The sequence below is a fragment of the Globicephala melas genome, chromosome 10, assembly GCF_963455315.2.
Source record: "Globicephala melas chromosome 10, mGloMel1.2, whole genome shotgun sequence".
In the NCBI taxonomy this organism is placed as follows: domain Eukaryota; kingdom Metazoa; phylum Chordata; class Mammalia; order Artiodactyla; family Delphinidae; genus Globicephala; species Globicephala melas.
In genome coordinates, this window is record NC_083323.1 from 24,609,686 (window position 1) to 24,622,547 (window position 12,862).

At 38.2% G+C, this 12,862-nt stretch overlaps 1 protein-coding gene across 1 annotated transcript in view; it reads right to left on the bottom strand.

Moving 5' to 3' along the window:
• Positions 1-1,449: 1,449 nt before the first annotated feature.
• Positions 1,450-12,862, bottom strand: part of ELK3 (ETS transcription factor ELK3) — a 69,142-nt gene continuing 57,729 nt past the window's right edge. Inside the window, exons 4-5 of the mRNA XM_030856340.3 lie at positions 9,813-9,935; positions 1,450-4,093 (exon numbers count right to left, since the gene is read on the bottom strand). Of these exons, the coding sequence (XP_030712200.1) occupies positions 3,995-4,093; positions 9,813-9,935 (222 nt within the window). The 3' untranslated portion in view covers positions 1,450-3,994. The remainder of the gene's footprint in view (positions 4,094-9,812; positions 9,936-12,862) is intronic.

The window sequence follows — 12,862 nt, forward strand, 5'->3', positions numbered from 1 at the left end:
TGGAATTGTTGGGTTAGTTAGTAATATTATGTTTAACTTTTTGAGGAACCGCCAAACTGTTTTCTACAGTGACCGTACCATTTTACATTCTCAGTAGTAATATATGAGGTCCAGTTTCTCCTCGTCCTTGCTTTTTAAATTTTCTCCCATTATATTCATTCTAATAGCTGTGAAGTGGTGTCTCATTGTGGTTTTGATTTGCATTTTCCTAATGACTGGGTGTTAAGCAGCTTTTCATGTGTTTACTGGCCATTTGTGTATCTGCTTTAGAGAAATGTCTATTCAAGTCCTTTGCCCTTTTTAAAATTTGGTTGGATGTCTTTTTGTTGTTGAGTTGTAGGAGTTCTTTATATATTCTGGATTAGACCCTTATGAGGTATATGAGTTGTAATTATTTTCTCCTGTGGGTTGTGTTCACTTTCTTGATGATGTCCTATTGATATATACAGAAGTTTTTAATTTTAATGAAGTCCAGTTTATTTTTTCTTTTGTTGCCTCTGGTGTTGGTGGCATATTTAAGTTGGTATTGCCAAATCCAAGAACATGAATATTTTCCCCCATTTTAAGAGTTTTATAGTTTTAGCGCTTACATTTAGGGCCTTGATCCATTTTGAATTAATTTTTGTCTGTGGTGTAAAGTGAATGTCCAACCTTATTCTTTTGCATATGAGTATGTAGTTTTCCTAGCCCTACTTGTTGAAAGAACTGTCTTTTTCCCACTGGATGGTCTTGGCATCCATGTTGAAAATTAGTTGACCATAGGTATGAGGGTTTATTTCAGGGCTCTCAATTCTGTTCTCTCAGTCTACATCTCTGTCCTTCTGCCAGTACCTCAATGTTTTAATTAATTGTAGCTTTGTAAGTTTTGAAATCAAGAAGTGTAAGTCCTCCACCTTTGTTTTCCTTTTTCAAGATTGTTTTGTATATTCAAGGTTCCTTGAAATTCCATGTAAATTTTAGGATGGGATTTTCTATTTCTGGGGAAAATAAGTTTCTTTGGGATTGTGATAGGAATTGCATTGAATTGGTAGATCACTCTCGGTAGTATTGTGATCTTAACAATATTAAGTGCTCTAATCCATGAACGTGGGATGGCTTTAATTTCGTGATATTATTTGTAGCTAAAAGAATAAATGGTAATTTCGTTTTTCCCATTCTCCTTACCTCCCTATCTCAGTACAGAATGACAGATAGAACTTCATATTTAAGAGATCACAGGACCACTTTTCAAATCCATTCCCTTCCACCCAACTCAACCTCAATAAGTATATTTGTTTCCTTAAATATCTGTGTTTAAATAAGATTTATATATACATAGTGTGTCTCGATGTGCAATATTTAGCTAGATAACAATTCATTTTCCAACTTACACCCTATAGAATGGTGGAATTTGGATCATCCCAAGTAAATGGAAGTAAACCAATCCACTTGCCTCTTCACACCTTTTATCACAAAGTATTTATTGAACAAAAATAACAGTAAAAATGATACGTATATGAAAGTTGAATGAAGATTTGCAGTCATAGAAAAGATGTGTACAAAGAGACCAACGTTTAGGTTATAGATCTATAAAACTTTACCATACATAGCATTTTAACACTGATCAAGCAAACATATAAAAAGGGGGAAACAAAGTTATTTCTTACGTTTTTTGAAACCTATTTTCTGACTAAAATAATTGTTTAAAAAAACAAACCAACCCAACACACAGAATGAGTCAGAGCTATAAGTGTTATACTTCAATACCTCCATTTCTCTATTTGTGTTATAGTGAGTTTTTTGATCCATCAAAAATTATTGTATTTTTCCATTTCTAATAAGTGGAGCTAGAGTGTATGTTAATCATAGTATTTGGAGGAAGGGAGTACAAGAATCAGATTTACATTCAACATTTACATTTAAAATAATATTTTTGGTTGAGGTTTTTGCACATTGACTTAGTTTCTCTGTGAGAATCTTGAATTTGAGGTGTGCTCTTATCTGACAAAACAGGGTTGTTTTTTTTAATGCTCTTTTTTTGTTTTTTTCTACCTAACATACAGCTTTGGACCAGTAGTTACCTATAGCTAGGCATGGGGAACTAGAACTGGACTGAGCACCAATCATTGTTCTACCTTTAATGAACTATGTAGCCTTAGGCAACTCCCACTTCTCCTGTGCAGTTGTCCTTACCTGGAAATGGTGGTTGGATGCATTCTCAAAGGCCTCTTCTAACATTTTATGTTTGGTGAATACCAGTCCCCTGGACCAGCTTTTATTTTAAATGTACAAAATTATCCTTAGCCTATAAGGGAGTGAAGTAGTGTATATTTGGAGATTTTTGGAACCAGGCCCATTATTTTATATTCAGAGATGCATATTGGAGTGTTTGGATTTTCTTCCTCAGATAAGGGCATACATCCCCAAACACAGAGATGCTCAATTCCAATTGAAAATCTCACTTTGTAAGTGTCAAAACAAAATTTTAGATTTCCTGAAAATTCAAGAAATATTTGTTTTGGCAACCTTTATTTTTTACCCTTTCTCATAATCCCTGCCATTTAATGCCTCATTTGGATCAATGAATTATTTAGCCACATTTCAAATTGGTTCCTGTTATAGTTAAGGATGATAATTAACTTAATCTTGAATTGGAAGCACTGGGCACTTTCCAGTTCTTTTATCTTACATTAGAACTTTACTACTTCATATACAGAGTGGCACTGTAGACTAGTGCCTGGTGATTTTTTGAAGGAACAGAAAGTATGTTTCTATTATCATTGCTCTAAACTACACTGCACAGAAGAATTTACTGCTGAGTATTCCAAATTGTTATATAATCAGTTCAGTTCCACAATGATGAGGCTCCTGAAGAATTTTATATTTCTTTGATCAGTTTTCCTTCATTCTCACCATAAACAGTAATACATAAAGCAGTGTATCCTACACCTCTCAATTTCCACAAGCAAGGCTATACCTATACACATGAAGACACCTGGTGTTACAAAATTGTTTCTTTGTTATTTGTATTCATCACCAGTCTGTGAACCTCTTCCAAAGCATAGGATTTTTAAATGTTAATTATAGTTTCAGGGGTTTAGAGAAACCCTAACATAATGATACAGTAAATGCATCAGAGAGGTATGATTCTCTATGGAAAACTGGGAGAACCAGGTTAATTTTTTTAAACAAGAATGTGCTAAACTAGGAAATATTCCAGGGGCATGTATAGAGTGAACTTTATAGCTTTTCCATCTCAGGTTTTTGTTTGGAAGGAGTCTAAAAGATATTGTAAACAGGAAGCTAGCCTTTCAACGTCCATTTCTCAAAAAATGCACTTTAGAATATTTTCTTTTATGAAAGTTTATTGTCTAAATATGGCTTAGTTTTTTTCTTATAAAAACATTACTTGGACATTATATTCACTGAATTTCAGTTCAAAAGAGGTCCTAAGGCAATTCTCATACAGTTGAAAGCAAAAAAGAATATGAATCTGCTTTCATATTGTCTACTTGTGAAAAATAATGAAATTCCACTAGAGAGCTGTTTGTTTGATACTAATTTTTGTCTTTCAATTTCTCTTAATACTAAAAAATATATAAATCATTTACATTAAACTAAATGCAAAGGAAGGCACAGCTGGTTATAGTGTATATAAGCACAGTTCAGCAAATGCAGAATTAAAGAGGAAAAAAGCTTCACATCCTTATTAGTTACATTGAAAACCATTAAGAAAAGTTCTTCACTGTCAACAGTGTTCAACACTTAAGAGCTAAGAAGATATAAAAAACAAAAACATTAAAATTCACTTAATGCAAAACAGATTTTCATATATACTTGAATATAAAAAAGTTTTTAAAATGGTAACATAAATCTAGACCATCCATGTTATGAAAAGTGCAAACCAAATTAACAGACGGGTTTCACAACGTCCTTCTCATGACACAGGTAGACTAGCCCATGGGGACAAATTTGTTTCATCAGTTAATGAGTCTTTAATTGTGGCCAGATGTCATCAGGATTTCTGAGAGTTCGAAGAAAGCAGTACTGGAGAAGCAGCTCTGTCCAGACTGGGGATTGGCACTGGCATGTGGCCATTAAGCAGTGTAGGGAACTGTAGTGGACAAAAGATTTTTTAAAATAGTTATTGCAAATCCATCGGGAAGACCTGAGTTCTTTACATTCCTAGACAGACCACAGTGGATCAGTTCTCTCATCACCCCTGTGATTGATAGAGGTCAGTTGCCAATCATTTTACAGAATGTGTGATTGGAAGATGACAATGAAATCAAGGGTTACATACAGCAAACAGAGGCTAAGGCTTAGGAAATGTCCCTAATTATTTTATGTGCCTAGGCTACTAGAAAAAAATATGTACTTTATATGTTGCTAAAGTATGTTCTAATACTATTTCTAAAAGATTCCAATCTATTCAGAATGATAATTTGCTTTAAATATTAAGAAAAATTAATTTTGAAAACCAGGAAACTGACTCTTTGCATGTAAATCAGTAACTTCTCATACTGTATTTTGAAATTGGCTGTCAGTTTTCCAGAGTACTACAATGATGCTTCTCGGTAACTGTTAAAAATGAGGAAGGTTCTTATCTTTAAAGATATTATTTTCTAAATCTTTTAAGTATTCTTTCTAATTAAAATGATAAACAATATCAAACTGAGTAGAGAGATCACCCATAAGTGCCAAAACTTAAGGACTAAAGTTAATTTGTCTTGTTGGTAACTAGGATGATAAATAGGACAAAGGTATATGATTTGATACCTTTCAGGTCTAAAATACAGCAGCTATACTCCCATTTCATTTTAACGAAATAATTAAAGACCTTTTAAAACTGTTGGAAACTAGGTTTTCATTGTCCAGGATGCTATGTGTCACAATGCTCCTCTCCTGGGCTGTCTTCTAGTTTAATTCCTATTTAGTCTAGATAAGCTAAATGTTAAACTTCACTTCATCAGTAAGTGTCAAACTACAGAGCCAGGCATGTGTTAGAAGTACAATATTTGTAGAACAAGTAAATATATTTTTGCAATTTTCAGACTATTTCAGTAATTGTTATGTGTCTAGCCCCTTACAGTTTATCAGTGGTTGTCATTTCATTTGATATCTAGAGCCTATAAAAGTTCGGTTATCCCCATTTTATGGATGAGAAAAACGGATTTCAGTTAAGTTCTGTTTGGCTGAAGGTCATAGCTTAGAAGCAGTAAAGCCAAGTTTAAACTCTGACTGAAGGATACTGTGCTTTCTGTACCAAACTGCCCAACTTATTTTTGTCAGGGGTTGGGGGATGGTGCTCTTTAATTACTATTCCAGTTTCTTTAATGGTTATATTCAAGGTTTTTGTATCTTTCCTGACACTTGGAATTTTAATGTTATATAGAATTTTATCCATTTCAGCTGGGTTATCAAGTCTATTTGCATTTAGCTTATATTCTTTTTATTTAAGGCGTGCTCCTAACCACTATTCCCATTGATTAAGAGTGAACATTGGAAGAAGAGCAGATTTTGAATGTTCATTCTTTGAGTTTATTTACATCTTCTCTCAGTTTTTGTCCATCTTATTGGTATTTTCAAAAGAATCAGCTTTGGTTTTGTTACTGATTTCTGTCCTGTGCTCTTTATTTCTATACACTCAGTTGTCATAGTTTCTTCTTGGTTAGCCTGGCTTTTCTGACATATTTCATAGTCCTCTTTATTGCCCCACCCCCGCAAATCATCCACACACAGTCCCTTTTCTTAAATTACAGCATTCCCCAACTTTTGTCCTCAGCCTTCCTTTCTCCTATACTGGACTCAACAAACACTTCCTGATGTCAGTTAGATATCCCCACCAATGCTGCTTCCCCACTCACTTTTACGTCAAGAAGAGTGGTGTTAAGGAGCTCAACCCTAAACATGAATCAGGGCTCTGCCACTTATTAACATGTGATCTTGGGTAAGTTGAGCAACATCTCTGGGCCTTAGTTATCTTTTCTTTTTCTCGTGAAATTGGTTATATTTTCAAATAGAACTACTGGGACTATTAAATAAAAAGCCATGAAAAAGTGTGCTTAGAACAATGTCTGGTATACAGCAGCCCTCAAAAAAATGGTAACTATTGTTATCAATAGCATTCCCAGTCTTCTGATCACTGAGTAATCCTTGCCTCTTCCTAATTTTCACTACCTACTTCTTACACTCAACTAAGTCATCCTCTCAATTTTACCTCTGGAATGTCTTCTAAATATACTACTGTTTTCAACTGTTCTTATCTAAAAGATGATTCTTCCCTCAGAATTTGGAATAGTATAAATTTCCTCATGTTTTCCTGCCCCTTACGCTTTCTCTTCTGTCCTTTCTCCACACTGTGATATCAGCGCTATCTTTCTAAAATAGAGATGTTATGCTATTTCCAGCTTAGAAAGCCTTCCATGGTTATCACTTAACAACTCCTTGGTATACTATTCAAATCCCACAGCTGCTTTTCCAACCAGTTTCCTATCACCCAGTTCCTTCCAGAACAGACTATGTACTTTCATATCCAAATGATACAGATCTATTCATTTAGAATATACTTTGCCAAAATCCTGTCCCTTCTTCCTAGCTCAGGTGACACTTCTGCCTTGGAGGTTCTGTCCAGTCCCCAGCTGGAAAGAGCTACTCCTATTGGGTTCCTGTAGCACTTCGTTTACACATCTATTATTCACATATTGTATATCCCCACAGTCCCTGCCTCAGAGCATTGCAAATATTTGCTGGGTTAGATTTGTTGAATTAAAAATTACAGAAAACATTCTCAATTGAAAATTACCTTGTTTCAAGATATAGCTGTACCGACTAGGTGTATTCCAAATCTGATCAAAATCTGTTTCAGAAGTGGAACAGACATCCTAAAGACAAGCTTAAAATGCTAAACAGTCCAGTTGTAACCCATCTCTATTTATATGTCTTTGGCATCTCTCTCTTCACTAAAACGTGTCTAGATTCCAAAGCATACCTCTTCTAGAAAGGGTGATATATCTTCACTCTCCTTCCCTTAAAATTTTCAGTATCTGCTCTCAATTACTATAGTAATATCAGGGGACCTTCTGTGGCAAAACCCCTCAGCTCTGTCAACTGTTGTTACCCTAAGGATTCTGATCTTTTCTAATCATCATAGCAGGAAATCTGCCAGCATCATTTAAAACTTACTATAGGCCAAGTCTAATTTGTTTCCTCCTCTAACACATTCACATAGCATATGTGATAGAGGCTTGCTATTTTTAAAGAAACTTATTTTCATTAGTTTAAAAAGGGGCACTGTTGATAGTAATCTGAATTCTGAAACCCATCATTTGAAATGTCTAATTATTAAAAATCAAATTCTTCTTCTTCTTCTTCTTACCATGTTGTTTACCATTTTCAAAACTGCTAATTTCAGCTTTCACCAGCTCAATGCTCTTATCATAGGAAGAGTAATAATACTCTAAAAGGTACAAAATTGTTTTTCCTTAGTCTCATGGATCCCAATCCCAAAAAGAGGGCCCAAGGCCATGTGACCTGTCAGCCATCCAAACCTGGTTGCACTTTCCTTTTCAGGAATTGTTTTGCATGCTTCCAGGAGAAGAGGACAGGTCCAGTTTGTGAAACCAAAATTCTGAGCAGGTAGCCTTTAAATGCAGCATTTCTTCTGCAGAATTCTAAATGTCAATTAGGAACCGCTGGTCCTCAGTGGTTCTCAAAGTGTGGTTCCTGGAGCAGCAGCATCACTAGGAACTTGAAAGAATGTTTTTATCAGGCCCCATCCTAGGCCTTCTGAATCAGAAATGGGGGGTGGGGCTCAGCAAACTGCATTTTAACCCACCCTCCAGCTGATTCTGTTGCACGTTAACTTTGAGAACCACTGGTCTACAGTAGTGACTGAAGAGGAGGGATATGCCGATCTCTCAATTCCCAGAGCTCCTGATACCCTACTAATGTGTAGAATCACTATGGACACGAACCACTGTTCCTGTTGGGAGTAACAGGCTGGAAAAGGTTTAGTGTCTAAGGCAAGAGATCTCAAAGAACTCCCAACCAGTAGTTCTCCATGGCTTCCTTCGGAGGTCACCAAGCCCTGCACCAGTCAGGTGGCAGAATTCCCAGTAAGGAGGGAAGTAAGAGTCCGTTCATTATTCACAAGTATCTAGGGAAGCCTAGAGAGGCCCTGTGTTAGGTTCTAGGATTAGAGAGTAGTATTACAGTCCCTACCGCCATGGAGCTGGCTGTACGTATGCACCATACAACTAACTCCTTTCTGCTCTACTCGGGAACTCTCTGCTACTCCCATCTGGAGACTTCCAGGAAATAAGGTCTGTTAGTTCCCCCACCAAAAGATTACTAATCTAATCTAAAACTTGCCTAATACTGCACTTGCTCACTGGTTTTTGCTCACTATTTCTAGTTTTTGTTTCCTTGCCTGAGTTAAAATGGCTAAGAATCACCACATTGGCTGTGCATGACCATATCCTCAATTTCTTGTGATGAGACGAAGGGCCAGGAAGAGAAACCTGATTACTCCAGGGATATAGTCACATCATGACACCCTACCTCAACCCTATTAGGAAACCAGAGAAGCAAGATAGATAGTAATCAAAACCTCTTTAGCTCCACCTTTCTCCCAATGAGACCCTAAATACCAGCATGTACAGCCCATGGCACAGAAGTAGATATTAAACTTGACAAGCAAAAAGAACAACTCAGAAAAGCACTGGAGGCCTGATCTTTTCAACACTTAACTTTCTTAGACATCTCTTGATGAATGCTGAGGCATCCATTCCTTAGTCAGCCAGTGATACTTACTGTGTGCCAAGAAATGTGCTAGATGCCAGGCGCACACCACAGCAAACAAGATGGCCTCTTGAGGGCCCACAGTTTAGTGGGGAGATTGCGAGATGAATACAAAGTGGCAAGCGCTAGATGCAACGAGAGCAAAAGAACCACAACTAACTTGGGGTAAGCCATGTTGGGGGGCGGGGGCAGACGTGGGATGCAGGGTGAATGAGAAAGACCAGGCTAGAATCAGGTCAAGAGGGGGTTTGTACTTTATCCAGTTTCGCTTCATCCTGTCCCTAGGATCCCTCCTATACTACATTCACATATTCAAACAGTGACATCTTGGTCACTGAGTAATTACTTGGTCACCAAGTAATCTTGGAGAGTAATCCTCTCCAAGAGGAAATACTGATTTCCACACAATAGCAAGTGATGCTACTGCAGGATTCTAGTGTGGGAATGACTAATGAATGTGCTTACCTAGTACAGGGAGTTTTACAAGATAAAACAGCGGAGGCTTAATTCATTTTTAACCAAATGACCTGGAAGCTTTTTTTTTTTTTGGAACAAGAACTTGATTCTGATTCATAGAATTATGCAGGTAACTTTTCTATTACAGTTTGGAGAAGCTGTTCACTATTTTTCAATTTATTTTGTGATGTCACTATGTTGACTAATAGATTAGTATTTATTTATATATTTTTATTTGTATGTATTAGTATTAGTCTTTTATGAGATTTTATAAAATACAATTAAAAATTTTTTTTTCCTTAATAAGTTTCCAGTTTTCATAGTCAGTGAAAATATCCAAAACACTTCAAGAACTAACTGTTCTATTTATGGGTATCTGACGTGAGAACTCCACCTCAGTGAAAATACGTGCCTCTGAAGACAGCCTTTTGCAGCCACGTGAACATGAATTCCTTTTGGAAACTTAAACAGTGAGCTCTGCCCTACATTTAGTGAAAATATTACCTTGCAGGATTTACTGGGGAAACACATCCCTTAGAAATTCCACATTTAAAAGTTCGTTTCCAAATGCTCACCTGGAACAGCGTGTTTGGCCCTTGCAGCCGGGCAGGACTCAGTGGAGCAACTGGACTAAGGCTGCTCCAGAAATGTATGCTGGACAGCAGTGGGCTCGGGGTCAGAAGCAATCCATTTGGTGTCTGGGAAAGAAGCACACACACAGTTTTTGATACAGGTATCACCTGACTCCAGCTGTGGTCAGTAGTGTGGCCAGGGGCATTAGCCACAAACCAAGAAACAAGCTTCACCATTTTAGGAAAATCTGACAACTTTGTTATTTCTGCAGGGCTGTGCAGCTTAATTTATTTCAATGCTAACTGTATGAGCAATTTTATAAAGGAAGAAAGTATGGAAACGTTACCTTCCTTAAGCATTCTAGTAGAAAACTCAAGTTCCTAGCAACTTTTGTCCAGGTGCTCTTCAATCTGCTCCTCCTCACGCATTAAACAAGATTTATTGTACAAGTAAATGGGATCCCATGAAAGGGGATTTATCTATATTTTATTTTTTCTTATCTATATTTTCTTATTTTTCTACAGTGGACATCCATTCCTTTGGCTACACACACACACATTTTTTAAAGGGCCTCCCAAGCTTCACTTTCCCTATCAACAGCCCTTTAATACTTCAGGACCTGCTGCTAAAATACCCTGTAGCAGCTTCATCAAAAGCTCTGAACTGGGTTTTCCAGATTTCACTCCGGATACGGGGTTCATGAGAATTCATCTCCCTGGCAATGGTTTGGAGGGGGGAAAAAACAAATCCTTTCTTGTCAGATTGGGTATAAAGCCAGAACTCTGGGCTTCCTGGGAGAGTGCCAAGGATTGCATTTGCTTGCATACACGCAGCAGGAGTCCTGGCCTGCAAGCCAGCCAGAGTGCAGAAGAAACAACACTTACCGCCCCAGCTGGCAAGTCTGCATAGCTTTTATTCTCAGCGGAGCCAAGCGCCCTGGCCAGGGTGGTTTTGTACCTTAGCTGACTAGGAGGGGCCCCTCGGTGGTTCTGTGATGTCGGTAAGGTGCTCTGTGTAGGAAGAACGACAGCAAGGGCGCCAGCATTTCAGATTGCATCATGCTAGATGCTGACGTGTTCTTTTTTCCTAGAAGTGGCCTTAGCAGCTTCGTTCATTATCCAGAACATTGAGCTTCAACCTAAGTTGAAAGGTCTGCTCTGTTCAGTGGAAAGGAGACAAACATCCAAAGGTTCTCAAACAAGCTGCTGAAAAGACTCAAATTATTTGAGTCTTTGGTTCTACAGCATTTCCTACATATTGAATGACCTATGAGGTTACTAGGATAAATACTTGTTTTGGATAAGTTTCCCATTTGTTCTAATTCAAGGCAATTTCACAAACGTGCCAGGCCATCCGGCCTAACGGTTCAGGCTTAGTGTCTCCGCATGGGCTCTGCCAGGGTTCCAATCTCAGAACCACTACTTACTAGCTAGGTAACCTTTCTATGCCTCAGTTTCCTAATCTGCAAGACAGGGAGAAAAATGCCTACTTTTTTGACATTACAGGATTGTTAGGAAGAATAAATGATCTATGTAAAGCTCTTAATATGTGCCTGGAGCAAATGCTCAGTAAGTGTTCAGGACTGTTATCATTAGTAATTAATTAAAAGTGTACCTGATGAACTGTATTTCACCTATTCATGGGAGAAATCCTCAACTGTATATGGAAAAGTACTTAATGTTCTGAAATAGACAAACCAACCTAGTCAGCTGGTGCTTTAAGGTTCCTCGCAGTCATCTTAGGGTCAAGTCCACAGCTCAGGTGATCTGAGAACTAGTATTTCCATGTTACTCTGAATCCAGGTCCCAACCACAGTATGCCACATTGACATTTACTAACCAATGTGTCCAGGGCCTCCTAGTTTACCTACCAATGAAAGTCTCACAGCTCTAAAGAGACAGTGAATCTGCTAAACTACAAAACATAGCCAGCTCCCTTTCTCTCATCCATGGCCATAAATATATATCCATTTCTTTTTAATCCTCTGAGCAACATACGAGGTGTAGAATATATTTTCATAGTCTAAAATTCATACCCATGTCTGAATTTGAGATGTTTTGCATATTTGTTTCTAAGGGATACAGGATATACTCAGAATACAGTAGCCTTCTGTTTCTCATGTTAAATACATTCGAAATGTCTTCTATAATACATGCAAATAAATACTGTAAAATGACTTCATTCACTCCTCTCCCTCCCATCCCTGTTCTGCCTGAAGATCCTGTGGCCGTAGAGAAAAAAACTGGTTGGTTGCTCTTTTAGGGACGATTCCTATAAAGCCTGGCCTGGGTTATTTCTGGTATCATGTGAGCTTTCACAGCCTCTCTCCACAAGCACCTTGAGTCATGGAGAGTAAGCTGAGCCCGAGGTAGAGGCTAAAGAAAGAAGCCACCAGCAAAACGCACGCTTCCTCTTCCTTCACTGAAGAATGTCTTAGCAAATGAGCTCTTCTGAATGGCAGATGGGGACTTATTGATCCTGGCACCTGCCAGGGAAGGGGATGCCCTAGGGCCTAAAGGCAATGGGTGTTCATTTTCAAGGGGGAAGACCCTCCTCTCAGGACCTCGTTTCATCCTCCCCACTCAGTTCTTCTTACACTTAATACTGAGTCTTCTAGAAAGCCCTCATATTTGAGCTAAACCTGGTGAGTGAACATTGTCCAGACACACCCCTCCTGAGTGCCCTCCTCCTGGATCATGCCCTCTGACCATCAAAATGCCTTCCACCTCCTCAAAGGAGATTCCTGATTTCCCCTCAACCAGACGGCACAAACTCACCACCTTCTTTCCAAATCCAGTGTTTATGACGCATCCATTTCTATCAACAGGAGCACCATTTACCCACTCAACAAATACTGACCGAGTACACAGTATGTATCAGGCGCCAGAGGAACAATGGTAGAACAAGACACTATCCCTGTACTCACAGCCCTGTCTACAACCCCGTGTCCAGTGTTTATGACGCATCCATTTCTATCAACAGGAGCACCATTTACCCACTCGACAAACACTGACCGAGTACATAGTATGTATCAGGCGCCAGAGGAACAATG